The 26,500-nt window shown below is 43.0% G+C and overlaps 4 protein-coding genes and 1 long non-coding RNA gene across 18 annotated transcripts in view; 3 read left to right on the top strand and 2 right to left on the bottom strand.

Annotated features, from left to right (window-relative positions):
- The window catches only part of Gfrl (Glial cell line-derived neurotrophic family receptor-like), a 105,043-nt gene that overhangs the window by 64,549 nt on the left and 13,994 nt on the right, over positions 1 to 26,500 (top strand). For 2 of the 13 annotated variants that reach the window (XM_064693254.1, XM_064693253.1), the window contains 7 exons: positions 8,025 to 8,147; positions 14,755 to 14,925; positions 15,077 to 15,224; positions 16,352 to 16,479; positions 18,070 to 18,688; positions 19,595 to 19,695; positions 25,412 to 25,729. In XM_064693254.1, coding sequence (XP_064549324.1) covers positions 8,025 to 8,147; positions 14,755 to 14,925; positions 15,077 to 15,224; positions 16,352 to 16,479; positions 18,070 to 18,688; positions 19,595 to 19,695; positions 25,412 to 25,729 — 1,608 coding nt within the window. Of the gene's footprint in view, positions 1 to 7,885; positions 7,932 to 8,024; positions 8,148 to 14,323; positions 14,581 to 14,663; positions 14,686 to 14,754; positions 14,926 to 15,076; positions 15,225 to 15,328; positions 15,976 to 16,351; positions 16,480 to 18,069; positions 18,689 to 19,594; positions 19,696 to 19,749; positions 19,890 to 25,086; positions 25,346 to 25,411; positions 25,730 to 26,500 lie in introns of those variants that run through there. The other 11 variants (XM_064693257.1, XM_064693266.1, XM_064693258.1 and 8 more) reach the window with 11 other exon arrangements.
- Positions 686 to 1,913, top strand: LOC135436494 (uncharacterized). Of its 2 annotated transcripts, XR_010437538.1 has the most exons (3): positions 686 to 1,090; positions 1,145 to 1,362; positions 1,570 to 1,913. It is a non-coding gene; the product is annotated as an uncharacterized LOC135436494 (long non-coding RNA). The 2 variants fall into 2 exon arrangements; XR_010437537.1 differs by having other exon boundaries at positions 1,145 to 1,913.
- LOC135435963 (serine/threonine-protein phosphatase 2A regulatory subunit B'' subunit gamma-like) lies at positions 5,691 to 7,904 on the bottom strand. Its single transcript, XM_064693269.1, has 3 exons — positions 6,806 to 7,904; positions 6,381 to 6,598; positions 5,691 to 6,311 (listed from the first exon to the last, which is right to left on the bottom strand). The coding sequence occupies exons 1-3, from the start codon at positions 7,820 to 7,822 to the stop codon at positions 6,221 to 6,223; spliced, it is 1,326 nt and encodes a 441-aa protein (XP_064549339.1). The 5' UTR covers positions 7,823 to 7,904; the 3' UTR covers positions 5,691 to 6,220.
- On the bottom strand, positions 9,187 to 10,406 carry eIF3g2 (eukaryotic translation initiation factor 3 subunit g2). Its single transcript, XM_064693270.1, has 2 exons — positions 10,285 to 10,406; positions 9,187 to 10,226 (listed from the first exon to the last, which is right to left on the bottom strand). Exon 2 carries the CDS (start codon positions 10,215 to 10,217, stop codon positions 9,438 to 9,440), a length of 780 nt encoding a protein of 259 aa, XP_064549340.1. The 5' UTR covers positions 10,218 to 10,226; positions 10,285 to 10,406; the 3' UTR covers positions 9,187 to 9,437.
- Positions 10,792 to 12,088, top strand: Tmlh (Trimethyllysine hydroxylase). The gene is made up of 2 exons (XM_064693670.1): positions 10,792 to 11,033; positions 11,092 to 12,088. The coding sequence occupies exons 1-2, from the start codon at positions 10,841 to 10,843 to the stop codon at positions 12,000 to 12,002; spliced, it is 1,104 nt and encodes a 367-aa protein (XP_064549740.1). The 5' UTR covers positions 10,792 to 10,840; the 3' UTR covers positions 12,003 to 12,088.

Here is a 26,500-nt window from a genome sequence, read left to right on the forward strand (position 1 = left end):
CGTAGCTGGGGTTACCTCTTCGGAGGTTGGCTTGATAACCCAAGCCAAAACCGATTGCCACTTAAAACCGTATGGCTACACTCTTGAACGAGGCAACACTTGCGCGGGTGAGCATAAGTGTGTCTGTGTGTGTGTGTTGTGGGTGTGTTGTTCGCCAGGTGTCAAAATGTTAAGTTAATACAAAGACCTGACTTTGGTGTCGACTTTTAACTTTCAACAGATGCCATTGCAGTTGCGAAAGGTTTTGCGCACGTGTAGAATTTTTCAATTTGTAATGTAAGTTTTTGTAAGGACTACTGTGTGCCCTGCTCTAATGACCTGTTTCGCTTGATATTATTATGGGTCTGGCTGGCATTGCGGAACTGGAGCCCAGTTGCTTAAGTCCTTGGGCAACTTTTAGCCAACTGTCAGCTGAAAATTAGATTAAAGCAGCGCTGGGAGCTGTTGCCTGGCTGATAACGAAATTCAAATTCAATATTCGCTGTCGCAATCCTAATTGCAAGGTGTGCAAAGTGCCTGAAAATAAGCCGAGAAAAGCACTTTAATTAATTAAAAACTCCCTGAAAAGTTGTCAAAATAAACAGGCAGCGAACGCAACGAATCCTTTTTGGCTGTCACACCAAACGGGTCCGGGAAATCGAAACGGTAAACAAAGTCCGGAATTAGATGGCTCGGTATTATTGTCAAATATATTTCGTTGTTGTTGTTGAATTTTGTTTTGTATTTTTATTTTGTATACTCTGGCCCCGTGTAGCTTGTAAATGATTTATGCAGACTTGCCAGCCAGTCAGGCCCACTGGCGGGCGGCAGGCTGGACAAATGGCTGTGGGAATTGTCGCATACTCCCTTACACTTTAATGCTGCTGTGTTATGAATAATAACATGGACTGCTTTTTGTTGTTGCTTCTTAGTTGTTGTTGTTGTAGTGCGTTTGCCCTGCTCTTTCACATTTCGCGTCAGTGCGCAGAGCTTTGAATATTTTACGCAGGCATAAATAATTTACAACAATGAACGAAACACACGTTAAAAAACAAAAAGGAGAAAAGAGGAAAAGGATAAAGCAGCAGCATCGTATAAAAACGGAAGAAAAGTGAGAGCAAGAATGCAAAAGATAAGAATAAAAATTTATATTTTCTAAGCACAGGACCAGGGGCAAGGCGTGCTGCATGCCACAGGGTCGCCTGGTCACAAAATGCTGTTCGCTTCTTTGCCAACACTTGACATATGTGCCGGCTTTTGACCTCTTTCTGGAAGTGCGGGAGTGCCTGACACGCCTATGATATGTGCGGCTCGTAAATGAGACGGTATGGGGCGAGAGGGCGTGACCAAAAACAAAAACATTTGGCAGACGAGTGAGAAAATGTAAATGCTCAAATGTTGTCTTTGCATCTGAATACGAGCATTTTCTACGGATTCGTTTGTGTTTGCAGTGAGTGATGGCAGCTCAAAGAAATGTCAACACTCAAAGCCTACAAGCCTACAAGCCTACAAGCACACACGCTCACTCGCATAGTCTAAGAATTTCACTTTGACTTAACAAATAGAAAATCATTTATTCTGCATGCGCAGCTCCGTCCCTGACAGCTGCCTCGGCGGAAAATTGTTTCCCCGCTAACGCGTTTCGATTTCGGCAGACTCTCTGAATGGGGTCTCTGTGATTTCCGACTGTCCCCGCATTCTCAGCCATCAAACTGGGAGATTTATGCGCATTTTGCATATTTTCTTTGTGTGGCTTTCAAAGCCAGCGAAAATGGCCCATCAAGTCAAGTCGAGACGAACTCCAGGGAGACTGTGAAAAACTCGCTCAATTTTCATTGCGCGACTTTTATGACTTTGTCTGCTGCTGTCTTTGGCCTTTATCGAATGCAAATTGTTTTATAATAATGTAATCAAATCATTGTGAACTCTGTTTATTGATGTGTTTATTTTGTTTTGCTTTCGATAATTGCCGCAAACAACATCAGACTGTTGTTGCCTGGTTATTTTTAATATATTCCCCTCATTGTGTTCACCTTCATGGAATCTGTTTACAAGAGTTCTATAGAAAAAATCGAATTACTCATTTTCTTAAGCTTTATATAAGTTTTAGCTGACATAGTTTCGATGATTAATGAATTTATTAGATGATAGTTTTCAGAATGTCATGGAACTTTTTGAAGGCATTCTTATGGGTCTTACTAGGAGTTTGTTAAACGTAGTCAATGAAAAACGGTACGATTACTCAGTTGGTTGCCAGTCAAAGAAATCAAGACGTTGCATTGCCGAGTTTTAATCGAGTAAATTGTAAATAATAAAAGGTACAAGTGGTGCAATATCACAGACAAGAGACTTCAGATTTCATAGTTTGTTTTAGGGTCAATTCGATAGAATAATAAAATCGTACGATATCTAATTCTCAGAATTCTCAGTAACATGTATTGAAACCAATAAAATTAGGGAGCACAATAACAGGGACAATCATAACAAGAACAGCTTCCACAGTCGTGACGACAATAACAATATTGACATTTTCACTTAATTGACCATAATCCACAGCACAACAACCCTCGTCCTCGTCTTACCCCGGCTTCCACAGAAAAAAACAGATTTGTGCCAAGTGCGATGGCAACTCCAACACTTGATTCAAGGGATCCCACATTAAAAATGCCCATGGCGACAATTTTACGTTGTTGTTGCTGTATTTGTCGATGGATGGAGTCGAAGGTTGTTGAGCTACTGTTGGCATTTTATGTAAGACTATTTAAATTTAAGTGCCAGCACACAACAGCCAGTACGAGATGATGGCCTATAAATTAAATCAAATGCAACAATTTGGTCACGAACTTTCAACCGGTCAGCAACCGCTTAACTATGGAACTATGGAGAAATATTAATTGCGTTTTCCTGTGCTGAACTTGAACCAGAATATAAGTTTCAAATTGAAACTGTGTGTGTGTTTGTGTGTGTGAAACAAATGCCTTAAATCCAACCGGCTTTGGTATGCTAATGAAGTACTCGCCAATGTGGCCAATTGTCAGCGGCCGGGCAAACATGAGGCGGAGCTAGCTAGTTGCCAGTTTTGTTGCATATTTATGGACCGGGCGCAATGTCAACAGCAGCCAGCAGCTGCGAGCAGCCAACGGCGAGCAGCCAGCAGGCAGTAGGCAGCAGGCAACAGCGAAAAGGACGCACACGAACAACCAAATCCACTTCATGACCGCAAATTAGTTTTTAACCCACAAAATAATCCCGAATGACATGAGATGACTCCACCGCTCACCGCCCAAACAAAAAAAGCAAGCGGAATACTATAGCGTACATTTCACAGTTACCAGTTACCAGCTACTGGTGCCCCTGCTCCTCCCTCTCCACCACAACCACCTCCTCAACGTCCATGTTCTTGTCCATGTCTACTAGCCGCAGTCGCTTGGCGGAAGTTGTAAAGCTGCCATTTCTTGGCCATGCTTTTGTTGCTGTTGTTGTTGCTGTTCTGTTGTTGTTGTCGTTGTTGCTGATGTTGCTGTTGCTGTTGCTGTTGCCATTGCCAGCGGTTGGCAGACCCAACTCCGTGCCGGACTCTTTTAGCTTACGGGCTATGTGAAGCGCCAACAATTCGCGAGCTCGTAATGCGGTCGTTTTACAGCATTGTTGTAATTCGTTGTTGTTGCTGCTGCTGCCGTTGTTATTGGCCCCGTTGAGTGTTATTGTTGTTGTCGTTGCTGTTGATGTTGTTGTTGTTGAGAAGCGCATTTGTTGTATTAACTTTTTCCAAGTGACGTGAATGGCACCGGCCAGTGCACGGCAAGGCACAAGGCTGTAACACAAGCCCACTGCGCCCGCCCACCTCGTCCCCAATGGTGGCCATGCGGCCATAATTTATTAAAGCCTGCACCAGAGTGCTCTCCAGTCGAGCGGCCGCCCATGGCACACAATTGAAATTTAAGCAGCAGCAGGAGCTAAGTTGCAGAAAATGTGAAACATTGGCGCTGCCTTTCAGCTCCTCCAGTTCGATCGAGTAACGGGAGCAGGCAAAATGGTAATCGAAATATGCGCCTTGCGCTCTGCACCAAGGCAAAGAAGCGCAGCAAAGCGGCCACAGACCCAGGCCGAGGCACAGCCGGCAGTGAATGTCTTGCGTTTGCCATCATTTTCTTTTGTTTCGCTTGGCTCTCCACTCTCTCTTTCTCTCTCTCGCGGTCTTTTTTGCAGTGAAAAGTTTGGAAAAGTTTTTGGCTGGGAAAATAATTCATGAAACATGGCGGCAACATGCGAACGCGAAACGCGAATGTGAAACGCGAAAAACGAAATACGAACTCGAAATTTTTGTGCCCAATCCGAATCTGATTGTGACAGAAACGAATTGTTCTGGTTGCTGGTCGCTGGTCCTCAGGTCGCTGCTTTGGAAGCGGAGTGGAGGAGAGGGCCTTGTATATTTATGTGCCTATTTCTTCTTCTTTTTTTCTCTATGTAGCCGGCAGCGAGTGTCTCGTCGCCGCCCCCACAGACGGCCCCGCGCAGTTGGCATGCAAATTTATGGTGTGTCCCGAAACAATTGTTATTGTGTGTTTTCAACTTTTGCTTGATTTGTGTTTTTAAGTGATTTCGAATGGGTCGCATGGGGCTCGGTAATCGGGCCGTCGGCGACTATTTGTGTGTTTGCTGGTCAGCTGGCGTTGATAATTTCTAGGCTGTCAACGGGCCAGGCTGGGGCCAGGCTGGGGCCGGGCAGGACAGATGCACGACTATGCAGAACTACTTACTAAGCGACCAATAACCATAAAACACTTGGCATACCACACCGAGGCGAGAGGCCACCCGCACACGTGGCAACTGGGCAACTTTGCCCCCGAGCTGCAAGTTGCAAGTTGCAAGTTGCCAGTTGCTAGTTGCAGCAATTTTCGTTCGGCATTTTATTTATTTGTATTTCCGCAAACAATTCGAGTGCCGCGACTGCCACAAAACTTTTGACTGTGCGGCATTTGCCACTGTTGCTGCTACTGCAAGTGCAACTGCCACTGCTACAGTTAGCAGCCATTGTTGTTACAGTTACCGCTGGCAGTAGGCCACTTCCTGCAAATAGGGTAACTTCTGTTGCCGTTGCATGCAATTCCTGAATTTTTGAAGGCGTTTCTCTTGCTTGCCTCCTGCCTCCGTCCTCCTCCAACGCCAACCACTATTTCTGTTGCCCAACTGCTGGAGCTGCTTGCAATATGCAAACGGTCATTTCGTTAATGAGCGCCCGGTAGCAGCAGGGGCAGCAGGAGTAGCTACAACTTTAACTGAGCATCCGCCGGATGGGTACTGGCGAGCGAAGGGCTGCTGGTCACTGCTCGCACATCCTATGGAGATGGACAGCAGCCAAGCGACCGAAGCACCAACTGTGCCCAACCCGACTTTTTATTCAACTGTCTGACTCTCTGCCTGCCTGCCAGGCTGCCTGGCTGCCAGGCTACGAGCCTGTCTGTTTGGCTGAATGACTTGGTTTATTTCTACGTAATGAAATGAAATTGAAATGAATGTTTTATAAACCGTCGCCGGCTAGAGAGAAAGAGACTCTATATTATTCCCGCTCTTACAAGCAGGCAAGAGTCATAAAATTATTATAATCTACATGGTGGTAGCAGCAACCGCATGTTGCCACTCACTTGCAGCACTAGATTACGGCAGATGCAACAAATATCAACTTTAAAGCCAACCAAATTAAATAAATATTTACGGGTGCTGGCAATTTAATAGGCGCAATGCATTAGCCGACAAAGTTAACAATCAATACACAAACAATTTGTATTTGTAGCTGAAATAGGTATGTTATGTATATATGTAAATAATGTTTGTTTCGATGTTGGTTCAGGCTATCTAATATTTGAATATAACCCTCACAGGAACTAAACACAACGCGTTCATTTCCGTGTTGACAGTGACGGCAGGTTTGAGTTTTTAAAGTGTTATAATGTAGCCGGGTCCTTCAGATGATTACACAACACTGACACTATCACAGGGCAATATTTTACTATACTAATCAGAAACAGAGTCGCAAATCGGACAAGTTGCACATAAATTTTAGGTAGTCTGAACGGGCATTTGGTAGTCAAAGTCAGGGCCTGGCAATAAGTGGGAACGCCTCTTATGTGGGAGTATGTATGCTGACGTTGTTTGTCTGCTCTGAATTTTAATTAAATTTCGCTTAATGTTGTTGGCGCATTTACTTCGGCTGCCGCCGTCGTTATGTGGCATGTACCCATTAAACATGCTGCGGATTGTCGTCGCGGTTCTCGTAAGCCCAGAATTTATGAAATTCAATTAATATGGACACCACAGTCTCAGCCTGGCCGCTGCACAGAAAGGGCATGCGTTTAACGAAACGGGTTAAAAAAATAAAAGCAAGATAATACTCAGCCTACCAGTTGTTCAGATCCTGCAGTGTTATCTTGCACGGATCCTTAGGCTTAACCATGTCGAATATCTCATTGTTAAAGTCCTCAAACCTGATTGGCTCACCATTTAGCACCACCAACTGCTCCTCTATACCCTTGAAGAAGTAGTGCAGTGTCTGCATCGACAGGTAGCCAGTGTGCTGCACGTCCAGCATACGGAAGAGATAGTGCATTGCCGATGAAGTCTGTGTCGGCAGAGAACGTGGTAGTCTATTAGCGAGAAACTTATCCACGATGGGACACAACTTGGGGAATCAGTGTAAATAAGCTTCTAAGATTGAAAGCAAATAAAAATTTTCTTAGACCGCTTGCCAAACAAATGGTGCTCAGAGTAAAGCTTGGAATGAAGCTGAACATACATTTAAAAGCATTTAGTGTGCTTAAACTCACACCTGTCGATTCTCCAGGGCCAAAACGAAGTCCAAAAATGTTTTATAGTCCATTTCGCCATCGTAAGTATGGCACTCCTCAAATACGCGATCCAGAAATATTGAAGTGAGCGTACCCGATCCATATCCAGCCAGTTCCTGTTTACTTAGTAAGCCGTTATGATCCAAGTCCAGGTTCAGATAGCTACCATAGACCGCCAGCACGGCGGGCATGGAAAAGCAGTTAGGCTGTGTGGGCTTAGACGATTCCGTTGGGTTTGGCTCGTCGCGCAGTTCCATTAGCTGGTTGATGAGACCCGAAGCGAGCATATCGGTAATGCGTATACGACCCGTGCGCAAATGATCGAGAAAAAAGTAAAACCTCTTAACCACGGTGCACACGTAAAACTTCTCAAAAGCGGGCTGCATTTTGTCACGTATCTGCTTCAGCGTTGGTATTAAATCCAGAATGTAGTTCTCCATGTCGAACTCACGCAAATAGCCCTGGCCGACCTCATCGTAAAAGGAGAGTCCGATGCGACACTGGGTTAGAAACACCTTACGTATGGTAAAATTAAAAATGGAGATAATCTCCACGCTGCCTAGATAAGGCGAATCACTGAGCAGCTGGGCAAAGAGCCGGGCCGTGAGATACTTGCGGCACTTCTTGCCAATCGCAAACTGCAACTTGCAGTAGTCATCGTAGCTGATCAGCTGCTGCTTCTTGGCGGTCGTCTCGGTGACATGCTGCTCCAACTTGCTCCACAGCTCGTTCAGCTCGTCGTTGTCCAGCAGCTCCTCGGATTCCTGCTGCAGGAACAGTGAGTGCGCCTCCCTGCGCAACAGATATCGCAACTTATCATCCGGCGGCGGTGGCACATAAAAAAATTGGGGCACATGTTTATATGATGGATGCTTAACCTGGCTGCGTGGCCTAAGCGGCGCATTCTCATCGAAGTTGGCCAGCTCCTCGGCGCCTATCTCACGTGTGGAGACCTGAAGACTTGCGAACTCCTTCACAAGCTCTGGATCCAATTCCATTATAGCGTTTGTGTCCCTTGTAGAAATATTGTTAAACTAATTTGGTTTTACAGAGTGACATTTGAAACATGTATACAAATGAATAAATAAATTTAGTAACACTTCAATGGTATTTTGTCAGCACATAAAAATTGAATGAATATTTGCAATAAAATCTATAATTTTTGCTCAATTTCTTTATCATGTTCAATTTCATTTTCAGGTTCGACCATTAAGGGCGCCATCGCGATATTGAATTGCATTTTGGCGCGTCAATTATGCTTTGAGGATCCCTCATGTTCGGCAATTTTGGAAATTATTCCCCGCGTCTGCGGACCCATACCAGGTAAGCTCGAGAGCTAAGCAAATTAATGGCTAAATCCTTGTTTTTTTTCGATAGCCAACTTTTTAGCAATAGTTGTATTGGTCTGCAGGCCAAATACCTGCGCATAAATTGTGGTTTTTCAGGTGGAGCGTTTTGGAGGGGCAACCCTCGAGCATTTTGGCTTCGTTGCGGGTATGGGGCCATTTGAGGATTAATTTTATTTAGTTGCTTTTCGTGGTTGTTGCTTCTCCTCCTGCCCCCACTCAGACCGTCTGCTGTGCCGACAACTGTGTAATTATTTTAGCAATTTTTGTGTGCGCCCGCGTGCAATAAAACAGTAAATAACGGTCATATGCTTAAAGCGCAACATAACAGCGACAGCAGCAACAACAGCAACGAGTGCCACGAATTACCATTTGAATATTCAAATGCCCCTGAGAACTGACCCACTCGCCAGTCGCCCAGCCAACTGCTATTGTGGTTGCTGCTCAGCGGGTGAATGTGCGTGCCACACACACACACACATTTAGGTAGACCAAAGTGGGAGGTGCAAAAAGCAAACAAACGGCCAGCAGATGCCCAGCGCCAGCTTGCCCCAAACTCCTGGAATGCCTGCTCCATTGTTGTCGCGCACAAAGGCGAATGAACGAGCGTGCCGAAGAAAAAGTTAATTTATAAATTATTCAGTAATTTGTTTGAGAATTTGCTTTCGTCGCCATCCCCTACACCACTACACACATACACACATACAAGAACAAAGCTCGGAGCTGCAGGTATACATTTCTTATGTATGTGGGTTTCGCTTTGATCCGCCCCCACAGCCCCCACTCCAAAGCCAAACGCCGAGCCATTTAAAAGTGTATTTAAGTTCAGTTTGCCGTGCACTACTCCAACTCGAACATCATGAGGCCAGGCCTGTCCAAAGGTCACATCGCTTTTGGGGTTAGGGGGCGTGTTCTGGGGCTAGAGGGGCGGAGTTTTTAGCTGGCTTGTGAGCCCGTGCATAAGACTCTTCTTTTCTTAAATTTAATTATTAATGTTCCAGTCAGCCAATGTCTAGTGGTGTTTCGCCAGCTTTTCCTACACGTCTGTCTTTTATTTAAGTGGCTTTTCCATTCGGTTGTATGTGTGTGTGCGTGTTTGTGTGTGGGAATTTCTTTGTGCTGTCATGTGTAAAAAATTCGCATTTAAAACGTGGCATTAACGGATTTACTAGAACTTTTTAGTTTGTTTCAAGTTTGCCTCAATTCCTTCGCAGCTTTGCACTTCCAGCTAAAGCACAAATGCGGCCGAGCATCAGATTAGTTGTGCCTAGTTCTGCGGCTTGGACCACTCAACGCTCAGGATCAAGTGATCGTAACCATGACCGTTGAGTATTTCGATTGCCTCGGCTGCGTCCTTGCGATATTTGAAGTGGACATAGGCGAATCCTTTGCACAAGCCAGAGTTCTTCTCACGCGCCAGATACATCTTGGTGTATGGGCCAATCTTTTTGACCAACTCCTCGAGATCATCCTCTGTCATCGACTCGGATAGATTAGAAATGCGCACTGCTGATGAATCGTCGCGCTCGCGTCCTTTAGCACCCTCCTTCAGGAATGGTGGCACATACTTGCCCGTCTTATTGGTGTCGCCCACAGCAGCAGTGGCCGCCGCAATTGCCTTGCTCTCCATGTCCATGGAGGTACCCTTGTAAGGACATTTAACTGACCAATGCTCTCCATTGCATATGCGGCACTTGGCCATAGGCTTGCCGGCATCCAGTGGATCTTGTGTGTGCTCAAAGTCCTTGGAGCCCATGTAGTTCATAAGTATCTCATCGGCAACCTTTGTGGTATACGAATTGGGCCCCGGGTTGTCTAGTTTCGAGTCTCCAAACTTAACCCAATTGCGGCGCTTGGCGACTGCCCTCGAGACGATCTTCTTTTCGATCTTGAAGCTGCGCACCACTTTGATCTTCTTGCCCTCATCGTTGAACTTGTACTCGGTAACGTGCTTGTAGTCACCATCCACATACTCCTTGGATGGCGGCAGTCCGTCCACATAGTCTGCTTCCACCTCATCGGCCCATGATGTGATTGCGGCTTTCATTTTGCTATTCTGTTGTAGCAATAAATTCATAAATGCGTTAACTTTTAGAGTTTTACATATAACTTACCTACAAATTTTTTGAAGTTTCTGAAATTATCTCAAATAAATCTAAGTTCTGAACTGTTTCAGCACAGTTCAATGAGTGAAGCATGAAAACTCAGCTTGGGGTCATAGCATATATTTCCACTGCTACTTCGACGGGGATTCAAGATAGAGATTTGCTGTTGAATATGTAGAAACTACTAAGAATCTTCCACTCAGTGCAAATGACTACGCAATACTCTGTTCATAGTAATTTGTAGAGGCAAGAAAGGGCTTAGCGACAATACTTTTGGATTGATCTTCAGTAACCCTTGTATATTATGGTAATCCCACTCCTGTGGACTGCTCTATAATATTAGGAAATGCAGGGAACGTTGATGCTTGCGTTGATATCTAACCATTTTGAACTACGGCATTCTTTCCACAACAAAATTCAAAGTACTTTTTTTTTCAAGTGTAAGCCGCTCGCAACATTGATAAGAACATACGATTCGGTGGGCACGCGCTAATCTGTTGCGCTGTCAGTTGATCAACTCACTCCGCTGCGGATCAGTCAAGTGTCTCTGAGCACAAGTATTTGGATGTTGCAGTTAAAGCATTCCAGGACAGGCAAAAGCCTAGAGATTGATGAGTTTTGGCTACGGGATCACTGTCGCTGCGGGGAGTGTCTCAACACAGAGACAAATCAGCGACGTTATGATCTTCTGGATTTGCCTGTAGATGTGCACGTGCTAAAGCACAACTGGCAGACGACGGAGCAGTTCGTGGTGGAATGTAAGTATTTGTGGAGCCAGTCAGATGCCCTGCTTATGCTTGTCTACACACCAACAAGGGAGCGATGGGCATCGTTCGACTTACGACTGGGCATTCATCTATGACTCGCAGGTTGAGCAGCTGATAAGCCGGCGAACAAAGTCCACGGCGCTGACGCCCTGGAACCGCTGCATTGTGCTACAGAACGAGCGGCATTTGCGCTTCGCACTGCCGGCGCTGGTGGCCAGCGATGAGCAGGTCAAGCAGCTGATAGCCGCGCTGGTGCGCTATGGCATCGTCTTTATAGATGACGTGGCGGCCACGCCCACAATGACTGAGCTGGCGCTCCGCCGTTGCTTTCCGCTGATGAAGACCTTCTTTGGCGAGATGTGGACATTCAGCGATAAGCGGGACCATGCGGACACGGCATACACACAACTCTATTTGGGCTCACACACGGACAACACATACTTTTGCGATGCAGCTGGGCTGCAGGCGCTGCACTGCATCGAGCATGCCGCTGACGGCACAGGCGGCGAGAACTTCTTTGTTGATGGGCTGCACGTGGTGCACGAGCTGCGTCGCCGCTTTCCCGAAGCCTACGAACTGCTGTGTCGCGTGCCAGTGCCAGCTGAATACATCGAGCAGGGCGAACATCATTGCCACACGGCGCCCATCATACGCATCGATCCGCTTACCGGCGCGCTGCTCCAGCTACGCCTTAATGTATACGATCGCGCTGTCTTCAACACGCTGCCCCAACGTGAGATGGCCAACTTCTATGCCAGCCTGCGCCAGCTGCTGCAGCTGGTGCGCGACGAGGAGCAACAGTGGCAGCTCAAGCTGCTGCCTGGCAGCATTGTCATCTTTGACAATTGGCGCGTGCTCCATGGCCGCCACACCTACACGGGTCGTCGCACAATGAGCGGCGCCTATGTGCAACGCACCGACTTCCAGAGCAAGGCGCGCACACTTGGCATCATCGAGTAGCTGCAGTCGTGATCCCAAATGTCAAATGCCAATAGCCAATTGCAATTCAGTCGTGAATACATGATAATAAAAAATTACGATTGCAATCGCTGTACAATGTCTAATTCTTAGTCGAAACAAGAAGCAAACAAATATCATTTGGCATTTGTTTTTATGGCAAATGTCTCATACGAGCTTTTGCTCTCTGGACACGTGTGTGTGTGTGTGTGTGTGTGTGTGTGTGTGTGTGTGTGTGTGTTTGGAGCCAACAATATGGCGTTTGGCGTCAGCAAAACAAACGTAAAACGCACTTTCAACTTTTTCATTTAAAAACTGAAATTACTTTTTTGGTTGTTGCTGGGCAGGATTTTGTTTGGAAGGTGGGGTAGGGGGAGTTTAATGGCTGTCGTATTGTCCTTTAAATGTCCTCAAAATATGTACATATATTGCACACGTGAAAGCAGACTGAAAACACTTTAAGCCAACACGCTCCAAGCCGGCCTGAATATTTATGATAATTGCATTTTATGCAGCGTTTCTGTTGCCTTTTCTCTTACCGCTTTTATGCGGCGACATGACCGCATTGAAGCCTTTAAAAGCAGGCTCTCACTATCGTTGTCTCCTCCCTGTCGCTCGCTCATTTCTCTATCTCTCTGCCGGCAATAAATATTTTGACAAGCAACGGCGCGTTGCGGTGCTGGTCCTGCTTCCAGCTGCTGCATTCGTTGCATACTTTTTGACGTTTTTCTCATGTGGCACGGCTCGAGCTGCAGCTGCTTGCGTGTGTGGGTGTGCATATGTGTGGGTTGTGTTCGGATTTTTGCGTTCACTTTGTGCAGTCGCCGATAGTTCAATGAAATCAGCAAGCAGCCAGCTGCACACAAGGCAAACAACCACCCACGCCCACACCCACAGACACGATATACACTCGCTTTTACTCAAGGCACGCCTGTTTAATATGACAAAAGGACATGGATTGTATGGCGTCTCTTATGCCGCTCAAACAATATTGTAAAAAATGTTACACACAAAGGCGGCGCCAACGCAAAGACAAAAGTTTACTTAATTTAATTAATTGCATGCTGAAGCTGTCCAAATAAATGCTGTCATATTTTATACAAAGCGGAGTTCTCATTGGGGGCCGCATAACGTGATCAGATTCGTTTGATGGCAAACTAAATAAATGCCACATAAATTTCATCTAGTGCACAAATTTATGGCAATAACAGCCAGCAATAAAATGCCGAAAAAAGTATATTTTGTGTATATATAGCGAAAGCAAACAAACAACAAGCTAAAATCAAATAAAATCGAGCCAAAAGGTCGACCCACACACACACACACACGCGCATATTCGCTTTTTCGCCATATTGGCAACAACAAAGAAATCATTGAACCAATTCAGCGACCAACTCAACAACCGGAAACGCGTTTCGTATAAAAACGAATTGAGGACTTAGCGTTAACGGTAAAAGGGCGAAAAAAAAATAATGCGAGGTTAACAGTTACTGCAAATGGCGTCAGTTGATGATGGCGTCGAGGCATAAAAACCACTTGCCTGCTTTTATAGTCCCTCACACACATGCACGGAATCAAAGGTGGCCACAAAAAACAAAAAACAAACAAGAGCTTAAAAACTGCAGTTCGTTTAGTCAAGTCGGAAAATATGCCCCCCTCACTTGCTGTTCAAGCTACGAATGGCTTCTAATTGAGGCTGTAGCACACACTGCAGTGTGTTGGCCAACAACAACAATTGCGGTGTTTCAAGTGTTGGCCATGTCATAAATATGATGAATGCCTGCGAAAAATGTCACTTGTTGCGTAGTTCGTTGAGAGCAGCCCGGCCCTTACAAATTGCCACTGGGCATGGGGCCAGGCAGGCAACTTTATGTTCGAGTAGCAAATAATCATGTCCGGGTTCGGGAGTGGCCAACGGGTCGTATGAGTGACATGAGCAATGGGCCGTCCAGCTCATATGTTGACCATTGGCCCATTGTCCGGACGTTGCGGCAGTTGGTTTGCTTTGCTTTTTGGCGATTTAACGGCTTATGGGCAGCCACAGTCGTGTCGATGTATGTGAGTGTGTGTGTGCTGTGTGTGTGTCTGAAGTGTAGTCGTAGTCGAGTTTATTAGTAGGGCTTATGTTTTATGGTCAAAGGGACAATGGATGGCCAACAGATGTTTGTTGGCCTTTTGTTTCTTTCGACACCCACACCGCCCCACTCATGCAATGAGTGCGAATGAGTGAGTGTGTGTGAGTGAGTGCATAGCAGTAGTTGTCATATGCTCGAATAAGCTGTCATATATGAAACATAATTTATTATGTTATAAAATATTATCGGATCTCTCTTACAACGGGCAAACGCTGGCTGCTCGCTTCATTGGCCGCTTAAATCGACTATTTTGCTGGGGACTCAATTATTCATATTGTTGCTGCCACAGTTCTTGTTGTTGTAGTTGTTGTTGTTTATTGTTGTTATTGTCGTTGGGTATTATGACATGTGTTTGGTTTGTAGTTGTCCGTTTGGGCCGCCGCTTGTTTGCTGGCTTGCCTGCCATTTATAACAACTGTCAACTGGCTACAACTTGGATAATCGATGTGAGCAGCGATTCCAAATTGGACAGGACAATACGGACATGGACACGTCCAGCGAAATGTCAAAGCTTAAGCGCTGCTGCCATTTATAGATCATTAAACATAACTGTCTCTCTTACTCGCACTGCTACGCTTGACTGTTATTTAACTAGCTTGTTTCTTTTATTGTCCTTGCAGTGTCCTGCAGCACGGTGACGGTAACTAAATGCCAAGCGGCACTTCGCACGTTGCAGGCGTTTCAATTCTTTCGTCCTACCTGCCTGTGCAAGGAGCCCGGCATGGATCCCGATTGCAATCATTTTCGGGATTTTCTGTTCGATCATCCTTGCGGATTTGTGCTCAAAAAAGGTAAGTGCCACCAGACAGGGATGCGTTGTGGCTTTCCACCAGACCATTAGCACTTGCAAAAGGCTACACTTGAAACTTTATCCGTATTAAATTGATTTACCCCGACTAACACAAATTTCCGTTTCGCTGCTTTCGTTAATCCTTGCCACAGCCGAAAAGGATCCCTATCCGATTGATGCTCTGCCCACGTGCAATCATGCGCTGTCCGTGTGCCAGCAGGAACGCAAATGCCTAAAGCTCTTTGAGGATTTCAAGACGCACTGCAAAGTGCGCGACAATAAGTGCAAAATGGAAAACAGGTGAGTGGATAGCACTAATGAAAATGGGAATCTCTGTTAAGTAGAGATAAGCAGGTTAATAAGAAATACCTAAAAGAGAGAATGAAACCGAAAGAGAGGAGAGCCGGACTCCAACCAATACAGCAATACTGTAGTCTATACAGCATCGTCCACCGTATCAATTATAATTATTGATTATTCAGTTTGCATACTAAGCAATAGCGTCGCCCCATATTCGCTATACAGCAGCTGCTTTGCCGCTTCCATTCGTCGAGCTAGCAAATTGGTGGAAATTGGGAAGCGAATGCTAATTAGAACAACAGCGCAAAAAGTGCACCATCGCAGTCTGTAAACTTGGTGAAGAAAAAAAAAATCATTCAATTAAATTGTTTGGTTTAATGAGAAAATTGATTTTGGTGCTGTTGATGCCACTCGACTTAAGTATTCTAGCTTGTTGCCACAAAACTTTGCAACGGCAACAGCAGAAGCAACATTTAATTTCGATATTCGACATACGTATACAGAGAGCGAGAGAGAAAGAGAGAGCGAAAGAGAAGAAGAGAAAGCCTTGGCGCCCAACTTTAAGTAACAGCAGCGAAATGAAATTTCCTGCTGGCTGAGTTCTTGCTGCTTCCTGCAGCCTTCACATATCCTTGCTGACGCAACTTCCTTATGGCGCCTGGCTCAATACCCTCGAATACAAACGTTCTGAATGTTTTAATAACTCGAAATGACTTTTTGCGGCGGTCTCGACGCGGTCTTTGGCCTCGCTGTAAGTTTTACTGCCGCCGTCTAAACTTTCAACACGCACAGCCCCCAATCAACCCCCCGTCAACCGCCAACTGCTGCCAACCATCCAATAAAATATTAATTGAACTGCTGTATGTATGCATTTTTGATGCAATTGCCAATTTTAAAGTTTGCTGCGCCGAGCGGAAGTCGAGTCTTTGGTCGAGCTTAGGGGTTTATTTCGCAAAGTTCTCTTTTTCCAGAGGGTCGGCGGTAGGGCATAATATGAATTCAATTAGCTTAGCTGTGGTGGTTGTGGGTTGCGCTAGCCGCTGCTGCTGCTGCTGCTCTTGTTGCTGCTGCTACTGCAGCGGTTATTAACCAAACAACTTTACTAAATGCAAAACTTTTCATTTTAGGGATGCCTGTCATGATGCCTGGACTAATCTACGCCTATCGCCCATGTTCGGCTGTATCTGCCCAAATAATCATATGAAAAAGCGCTGTGATCGTATTTTTAATATTGTTAATCACAATCCGTGTGTGGGTAAGTTTTCAGGCAACAGCTGATACTAAAACAACAACAACAACAACAAGTACAACAACAGCTACAACAATAACACAAAATCCTCAAAAACGCGTTAAGTGCTGAAAAATTCGTTGAAATGCGAAGGAAAACGTTTTACTTTAATCTCTTCAAACATTACATCTTTCTTATATACATATATGGTTAAAAAAAAAACAAGAAAAAATTAAAATCATAATGAGTACCTATCTAATGATATGTTTTAAGTTTTTCAACACAAATGAATTTCTCTTAAGTTCCGTCAACTTTTTATTTAAATTTAGATTTCCATTTCGTACTATTATTGTTTACTTTTTTGGTACTTTGTGAACCGCTAAAAACTGAAACTAGCCTAATATTTTAAGTAATTTAAAAACCAATGAAAAAATTACCTGAAACTAAAATCGCACGCTTTTGCATCAAACCAAAACAATAAAAAAATTATAAATAAATTAGTAAAAACAAAAATGATACCCACATTTGCGTGATATGCGATCAGTAAAAAACTTTTTAGCAATATGCCTATATCAGTACAAAAATATATGGTTATACTATACGTATTAGCAATGCTCAGTAATATCGTAAAAATCACGTATACGTGCATACTATATATATGTAAGCCTAAACTGCCGTGTTAACTGTCACCGCTCTATCTCCCTCGCTCTCTCCTATCTCTCTCTCTCTATATCTCTCTATATATATGTATACATACAAATTCCTCTCTTCGCTCACACTATTCAACTATCAAAGCATCGTAATATCGAACTAAGTATTATATAATACATAGCAGTAAGCGTTACCCGAATACCCTCACTTAACTGCCAGCCAATTGAACTTGATATGTCACTCGCTAACTGGTTCTGTTACTGTGCTTTACATAGACTTATATTGATATTAATATTGATTGATTGATTGCACCACGATACAAAAAGAAAACACCCCTTAGAACTATCAGCTAATGCTATCAAATGCTGGTCACTGTAAAACTTATTTTTATTTTAAGCGTAATCGCTGCTGTACTTACTAACTCTCGCCTCTGTCTTTATGGTATACAAATCTTTATATTTATTTACACAACTTAGGACAGGTTTAGCGGGGCTACTTGCTTAGGTTACACATAACTTCTCTACTCGGTAGACTCTCAGCTTAGTCAATGCTTTTCCTCGCTAAGCCAACAAAATTCATTATCTTCACAATTTCGACCAACCTAAACTAAAACGTTACCTCAACTTCAAATTTAAGCTCGAGTTCAACTCTATTTGGGCTAATTCATGTACACGTTCAGCTGGCGCTTTTGGGTCACATCCACACCACGCCAGCAGCTGCACCAGCACCAGTAACAGCACCACCGCAACCCCGCACCCTTGGATTAAATGCACCCTAGGCACTAATAGCACTAATTAAATAAGCGTACCCGCACCACTCACTACACTCACGCTACTCACACCACTACGCACACCACACACACCTGATGCGAACTTGCACCTTTTTGGCACTAAACTGTTTTTGCACCTCACGCATGCCTGCGCCCAACCTCCACCCCGCTCTTTCCCGCTCTTTGGCTCTTTGCAGATAGAATAATATTTTTCCCCAACGGTTTGCCAAAGCTAAAACCAAAGCCGAAAACGAAGCCGAAGCCAACGCGCAAGCAGAAACAAAAGCACGGACCTCGCATCGGCCATGCCTTTAATGGCACCGAGCTCTTGTCGAACAACATCGAGTACCAGTACCATGACGAGCCAAACAACGGGCACAGCATGGACCAGGAACGCCAGTTGGCCGAGGAGGGAGAAGAGGATCAGGCGGAAGATGATGAGGATTCGGATGATGATGACTATGATGATCGCATACGCGCTGAAATTTATTCCAACTATCCGCATTATCTGCACCCGCCCTCGTGGGGCATTAACAATCCGTTGGTGCTTGCCTCGCACAGTCCGCACACCTCCGAGGACGACGATGTGGTCGTCGAAGTGCCCACCACTACGCGACATGGCCACAAGAAGCAGCCGCTAGATGAGATGGAGCGCAGTGTTGTAGACGATGTTGTGGTGGTAGTTGATGCTGGTCCTGGGCCGCATCAGCACACGCACACCCGGCCACACACGCACACCTACTATGCCCATGGCATGGAGCCGTCGACCACCGTGGGAACTATTGGATCCATTGGATCCTCCTCGAGTTCGCCTAAGTATGCAGCAGCGTTTATGATTCGGCCTGGCCGAGCTCAAGTCGGCATCTTTAAGCCGGCAACTTTGCAAAAACTTTCACATATGACTGCCTGAATGGGGAATCGCATTACCCTGGTGTAGCACTTTCCACGTCTAGCAAGGCAAACCTTTCATTAACTCAACCAAAAACTCTTTTAACCACAGCAACGGCTGCAGCTGAAAACTTTATGCAGCAAAGCTTTTAAAATAATTGACTCACTTGGGTATACCACAATTTCCGGTTAACAGCAGTAGTCGACTAATGAATAAGCCCAACAATAACAACAACAACAATGGGCAACAAACAAATAAATATAGACCTGGCCACTTCGAGCTCTGCCCGCCTGTACCGTGGGCACTAGTTGGGCATTTAAATACTTAATCGACTCCTAATGCATGCCATCTTAATAAATATTCAAACGATGCCTTCTGCACTGAGCATAAACAGCTTTCATAGATGGTGTTTGCGAGTTAGGCCGGAGCATCCCTTGCGGCTGGCCAAAAATTAATTTATAATGCCAGCAGCTTTGTCAATTGCCGTTTGGCAGCAGCGGATGTGAAAAGTCAACCGGCTCTAGTTTGTAATGCTTTAAGCCGATTTGTGTCAGTATGAGATCATTTTCTATATGAATTAACAGCAGCTATGTCCTTTACAAAATGTCCTTATGCAGCACAACAAAGCAACAATCAGGCACTTGAGATGCACATGCACATGCACTTGCACTTGACTTCAAAGTACCATATTTGCACATATTGTATGTGCTATGCAGACCCAAGCTAATTAGCTTACTTCGCACCACACACACACGCACACGCACACCTAACAATTTCGTCTAGTTGTAATATGCACTTAAACTTAATTTCGTAATACTTGCAACTTCATTTAGCACTGGCACCAGCACGCACAAAACTGCACATCTTGGCGATTTAGTCGCCGGTAGCGATATAACCCACCGCACCCACTCCGCCGACACCATGGAAGAGAGAGGTAAGTAAATAAATAATTGACATTATTGAATAAATGAAATACACTTAAATTAAGCTTCCAATTAAATGGGCTTCAATTGATGGGGCCCTCTTTATCCTCTTTTGGTATCCAACTCTTTAATAATGCACTTGCATCTTAAAGCAAAATCTATCTATTGGGCGAATAAGTAAATTGATATAATAAATTATAATATTGCACTTCTTTGTCACATTTAGGTGTTTAACAATAAGAATTGTTTAAACTGAAAATAAAGCATTTAGAAAAAGGTTATTATAATAAAAATGTACACAATCCTTTTTAGAGGGCTAATTAAATACATTTTTGCAATCATTTTATTGTAAACATTAAATATCAGAGTTTTATATTTGTTGTGTAATATTTTTATACCCTTGCAGAGGGTATTATAATTTTGTGGTGAAATGTGTAACGCATAGAAGGAGACATCTCCGACCCCATAAAGTATATATATTCTTGATCAGTATCAACAGCTGAGTTTATATAGCCATGTCCGTCTGTCCGTCTGTCTGTTTTTATGCGAACTAGTCTCTCAGTTTTGAAGCTATCTTTATGAAACTTTGCGGAATTCCCTCTTTCTGTTGCACGCAGTTCATATGTCAAAACCAGCTGGATCGGACCACTATATCATATAGCTGCCATAGGAACGATCGGTCGAAAAGTAGGTTATTGTATGAAAAACATTTTTGTTTATAAAGTTATCTTGACTAAACTCAGTATTTATTAGTTTTACTACGCTCCCCATATATATGCAAAATCCTATTAAGATCGGACAACTATATCATATAGCTGCCATAGGAACGATCGGTCGAAAATTAAGTTTTTGTGAGGAAAATTTTTATGTTTTTCAAGATATCTTGACCAAACTCGGTACTTATTAGTTTTACTAAGCTCCCCATATATATGCAAAAGATCGGGCGACGATATCATATAGCTGCCATAAAAACGATCGGTCGAAAATTAAGTTTTTGTATGGAAAATTTTTATTTTTTTTCGGTATTTATTAGTTTTACTACGCTATTAAGATCGGACAACTATATCATATAGCTGCCATAGGAAAGATCGGTCGAAAATTAAGTTTTTGTATGGAAAATTTTTATGTGTTTCAAGATATCTTGACCAAACTCGGTATTTATTAGTTTTACTACGCTCCCCATATATATGCAAAATCCTATTAAGATCGGACAACTATATCATATAGCTGCCATAGGAACGATCGGTCGAAAATTATGCTGTTGTATGGAATTTTTTTTGTTTTTCAAGATATCTTGACCAAACTCGGCATTTATTAGTTTTACTATGCTCCCTCACATCGGGCTACTATATCATATAGCTGCCATAGGAACGATCGGTCGAAAATTAAGTTGTTGTATGGAAACCTGTTTTGTTTTTCAAGATATATTAACCATACTCGGCTTCCCTGTGCTTCTTAGATACGGGCAAAGCACTATGAGCATTTTGAAAAGGTTGGGTCTGCAAAGGTATTAAATCTTCGGCGTGCCGAAGATAGCACTTCTTTCTCGTTTGTATGTGCTTTTAGTTTATTTAGTTACATATTTCAGTATAAAATATTTTAAGCTTTTAATTTTGTAGGTACAGTCACTTAAAAAGTTTTAATTAAGTTAAAACTTTCGCAAAATGTTTACTGTAAACAACTGTTGCTATTTCTGATTAAAGTGTTTTATATTGTTGATCTCGAATGAATTTTGGATTGCATAAATTGATTTGATTATTTATTTTAAAGACACTTTCTATTGACAATTCAATTGCTTGGAGCGTTTCACCGGTTAAAATATTTATGAGTAGTACTGTGAGCAGGTTCAGGTAATAAATTAGACCATTTGGGCTTTGCGGTGCTCTCAATTTGCAGTAGAGAGAGTAAGGGTAAGGATAGGATAATGTAAAAGCACATTAGACAATTCAAGCACACATTGCACCACTAAACCACTGAGCCACTGCACCAGAGGCACTCGCTGAGAGTAACTCACAGCGCCTTGCTCCATCTAGCTATCTATCTCTTGCGCTCTGCACACTCGCATCCTTTTGTGGCACCAAGTACTAATACTGTATTAGACAAACAAGCGGCGGGCAAACAAACGAAACGGCAAATAGCGGCCAGAGAATCGGTATCCTGCATCCTGTGTTTCGCAGTTGCCCATGTCCGTTGGCAGCTTTGTGCGCCCGGCCGTTTGCCATCGCTATTGGAGTATAGTTATGGCTATCTGTTACTGCAATCACTTGCAGTTAAAGTAATGCACACACACGCACACTCGCATGCTCACACACACGCACACACGTTCATTTAGAATGCACTGAAGTGCCATAAATAAGCATTTTGTTTGTTAGCTTTGTGCCATAGCGCCAAGTACCCGTTGAACTCGTAAGCACCCTTCCCCTCCCGAATCTCTACCGAAAACTTAACTAAGTACATTATTGATATGAAGTACACCCCACTACGCCCCTTTACGGTGTACGTTGGTTTGTACTGGCATCCATTATGTGTATTATATTCAGTTGCTGCTTATTTACAGCTCTCAGCCACACACACACACACTCACACACACATACACAAAAGGACACACACGCACACCACAGTCAGCATATTGATGCGGCTTCATCTTAGCTCCCGCTTTTTCTCTCTTTCTCCCTCACACTCTCTATCTATCTTACACACACACACATACACACTTGCTGCATGCGCATTATGTTAATCGATCGATTGCCCCTCGCACTGAATGTGTGGCATTTTGATTGTTACGCAATTCGTGCACTTCGCTCGTATTTATTGCCACAAAATTCACTAGCCATTGTCATTGGTCGTCCATCATCTTCATTATCATCCACATCATTATAATCGTCATCGTCATCATCATCAGCATCGATGCTGATCCTTTTGTTTCTGCATGCGCTGCGGCATTTGTTGGTCATCTGCTGACAGGGGTTATAAATTTGAATCTGCTTTCATTGTGTTCAGTGTGACTTCATTTTCCAATGTAGCTGTGGGACACACACAAACACACACGCATACGTGCGTTGTGAATGTGCGCAAATATTAGCAAATATTTATGCATGTCACATGCAACGACTCACAAAAATATATATGCACTCGAATTATTTTCAGTTGATTCACACAAGAGCGACAGCAACAGCAATAACAAATTGTAATCACACGCTGTGGCAGCACAGCAAACAGCAATAACATCAGTTATATAATCGATACTGGTAATTATGTCAGTTAAAATTGTAACTGATTCCAGGCTAAACGCCGTCTATTTAGATGTTAATTTTGATTTTTCAGCATATCAATTTTTTGTTAATGATTATAACAAAACTATTGGTAAATCACAAAATGCTTTGCGTACAATTTTAAAATTTGTATAAGGCACAAGTGAAAACAATTAAAGCGATTTGTGAGCAATGCGCCAACAACAAATTGAGCCCACAGACACTGCTGAGTTTAGAACTTGAACAGCTAGTTGGTGTGGCGTATTGTTTGCGTGCAATAAATATTTTCATAATATTGCAAAATCCGCTTTGTTGTAGGGTCCTTCATGCCGCATGCTCCGAATGGTTGGCCTTCTATTGCCTGTGTGCTTGTGTGTGTGCACACCAGATTCAAATTAGGACATGGAAGTCGCCGATTTGAGCTATAAACTTACACACACTTGCGCATACAGCAGGCATGCACTGCACTAGGGTAATTTTGAAATTATAGCGCATTTTCAAAGTTATTTCAGTTGTTTATGAGCTTGTACAAAAGCACATGTATGTTGCTGTTGGTCTTCAATTCATATTTCTGCATAAATCAACCAATATGTGCCAATTTTTAAATAAACATATTTTCCCCCATTTTGCTTTAATCTTTAATGTGCAATAGGCTCCGTCATCTGCCAACTAAAAACGCGTGTAGATGAGCCTGACTACATTGCGTATACGCAACAATTGAACGACGCTGAGCGCGACAGATCCACTCGTCGACAACTGCTTACATGGGCGATAACACTTAACAAACAGTGCTAATCTCATTTCCAGCTGATACAGCCCCAACCCCTCCCAACAACCGCCTGGCACTCACTCCTCCACTGCTTTACAGACAGTTAGGATTGCGATTCCGATTCCGCTTCGAATTCCGCCAATTCTGTTGCTCCCCAGCAGTTTGTTGTGCAAATATTTGCTCGACAAAATAAGCGACAAACATAAATACATTTCGCAGACAGCAGGCAGCATGGCAAACGCACGGCAGTCTTCATGGCAAATCCGTGCCATTTAGCGCCCCGCAATGACCGTCTGCCTGCTGCTCCAGCTCTTACTCCTGCTCCTGCTCCTGCCCCTGCTGCTAGAGCTTAAGCGCGGAGTGTCTCGCATCCTTTGAGCATTGCCAAAGCCAGGCAGGCGCCTCAAATGAAGCGCACTTTGGCGTGCGCTGGGCGAGATAAGCAAATGCTGCAGTGGTTGCAAAGCTTCTCCATTGAATCGTTTACCATTTGCTCGCTCTAACAGCGCATGACATTTGAAAGATACACAAAGTTAGACACAAACATACACACATACACCCACACCCACACACTCACTCGCACAGCACGTCTCTTTTAGCATTTGGTTTGTGCTTCTGCTGCCCTGCTATTGACATTGATAGCGGAAACGGCAACCCTGCAATGGCAATTGATGCGTGGCGAGCCACACAATAAGCAATTGGCTTAATCGAACTGAAAATCGGCTAAGCTTTGTCCTTATGACATCAATGACACTTGCTTAAAGTTGCGCTTGCGTATTAGATCATTTTAGGCACATGAAATCCTTGTGAAATGTTGTACGAACTTATTCATGTTTAAGTTTCAAAATATTTAATTTAATCATTTAGCTAACTTTGCTTATGAGCTTCATAACTGCCGTATTATTTTGCTGATGCACTGCATATTTCTAAATACAGCAGCTTTTTATTTCAGTTTACCACAATAAAAGCTGCTGCAAGGCTTTTAAAGCACTTTAAAGCCTTAAGTCTCAATATTTGTGTGCAATATCTTAAACGCTATAACTTTGAACTATGCTCCTGCAACTTTACTCCCGTTGCTTAAGCTTTCGGCTGGTGTCACTGTTGCATAGCCTTCCATGATTTGACTTATGCCAATTCTTTGCTTACATTCAAAAGTTTCTCCATATTAACTGCACAGAAATATTATGTATAAATGTATATGATTAATTAATTAAGAAATATTTACTCACACACAAACACACTTAAATATTTTACTAGCAGCACCTTTAGAAAGCACAAATTTTCCAAACTGTCCATGTAAATGAAAAGTTTTCTTGTTTTTCTAAAAGTTTAACTTGTCATTTTGTTTAATTATTCCTATTTGAGTTTTTAGAAACGACTAAAATGTATTTGCCCCTACTATTCAATGGGCACACACATACATATATATTTATAATTTTCTCTTAAATTACACAACTAAAAAGTTACGCCAAAAAACTTAAAAAAAAAAAAATATACAAAACTGATTAAAAATTATGCAAATTGATTGGATGGCCAAATGTTGCTGAGCTCCTATCCAGTTCCGTGTAGCAGCGACTACAGTAATAATAATAATAACAACAACAGCTACTCGAATCTAAAACATCAACAACAACAACATAAGTAACAGCTACTGTACAACTACAACAACCATTCTACCATCTCTCTTCTTGCTACTTAAAATTCCAGTAAGAATATTGGGCATGGACGAGAAATTGCATCAGAGAATCTTCGATGATAATTTGGCGCTTATTGATACGCCATTAATAGAGACGGGCGGCTCGGCGAGCAGCTTTAATTATCCGGGCTCGGTGTCCAACTCGCTGCACGGCGTGCTCAGCTATCCGTTCAATATAAGCGGCTTCCATCAGCGCCACATGGCAGCGGGTGCATCGGCAGCCGCCGGAAATGAGTCGCCATTCGATATCGTTGATACGGGCTACGGCTACGCCGGCCATGGCAATGGCAATGGCAACGGAAACGGAAATGGCGGTGTTTACTATCAAAGTATGTGCACATGTATAAGCATGAACGTAATCAATTAATAAATAACAGACCACAAGCTAAGCAACCCGTTTAGAAATAAATAAAAATAACAAAAAACATATGAAAGGAAAAAAGATACAAGGTCCTAGGCACACGGCTAATGTTTGTTTTCACCCGTAATTATTTAAATAGAGTTTATCTTTTTTATATATTTTAATTTCTTATAATGAAATTTTTGACGTTTTGCGCGTGTTGTGTCGTCCCCTGTAACTAACACACCCCGTTGCAGGTAAATTTTTAAGTACCAAATTTTTACTGTTCAACTTTTAATTTATGTTGAAAACTAAAAAATAAAACAAAAACTAAAACAGGCGCGCCCCGAGCTCGTCTTGGCTTTGTGCATAATTTTTGGCATTTGCTCAACTTTTATAAATATCAAACAGTAACAACAAAAACTGCCTACATACTCCTATATATACATATTACTATATATAATTAAAAATTAATACAATATTTAAATATATTTATTTTTAGTTAAATATTTCCCTTTGTAGCTTGCCACTTGTTTTTAAAATGTTTTGGAAAATTTTCTAAAATTTTAAGAAGAAACAAAACAAAATTTGCTTTAACTTCAGTATGAAAATTTCTAATAATGAATTTTGTTTGCCATTTTGTTTATATAATAAAAGAAGGATGGAAGACGTGTACAAATTGTTATTAAATTTTAAAAAATTTATCATGTTCTTAACTAAATGAAAAACTCGAAAGTTGTTAAACTTTTAAACAAAATTC

The sequence above is a fragment of the Drosophila montana genome, unplaced genomic scaffold, assembly GCF_035044405.1.
Source record: "Drosophila montana isolate Dmon_TW-CO22-7 unplaced genomic scaffold, ASM3504440v1 contig_3733_1, whole genome shotgun sequence".
Classification (NCBI taxonomy): Eukaryota; Metazoa; Arthropoda; class Insecta; order Diptera; family Drosophilidae; genus Drosophila; species Drosophila montana.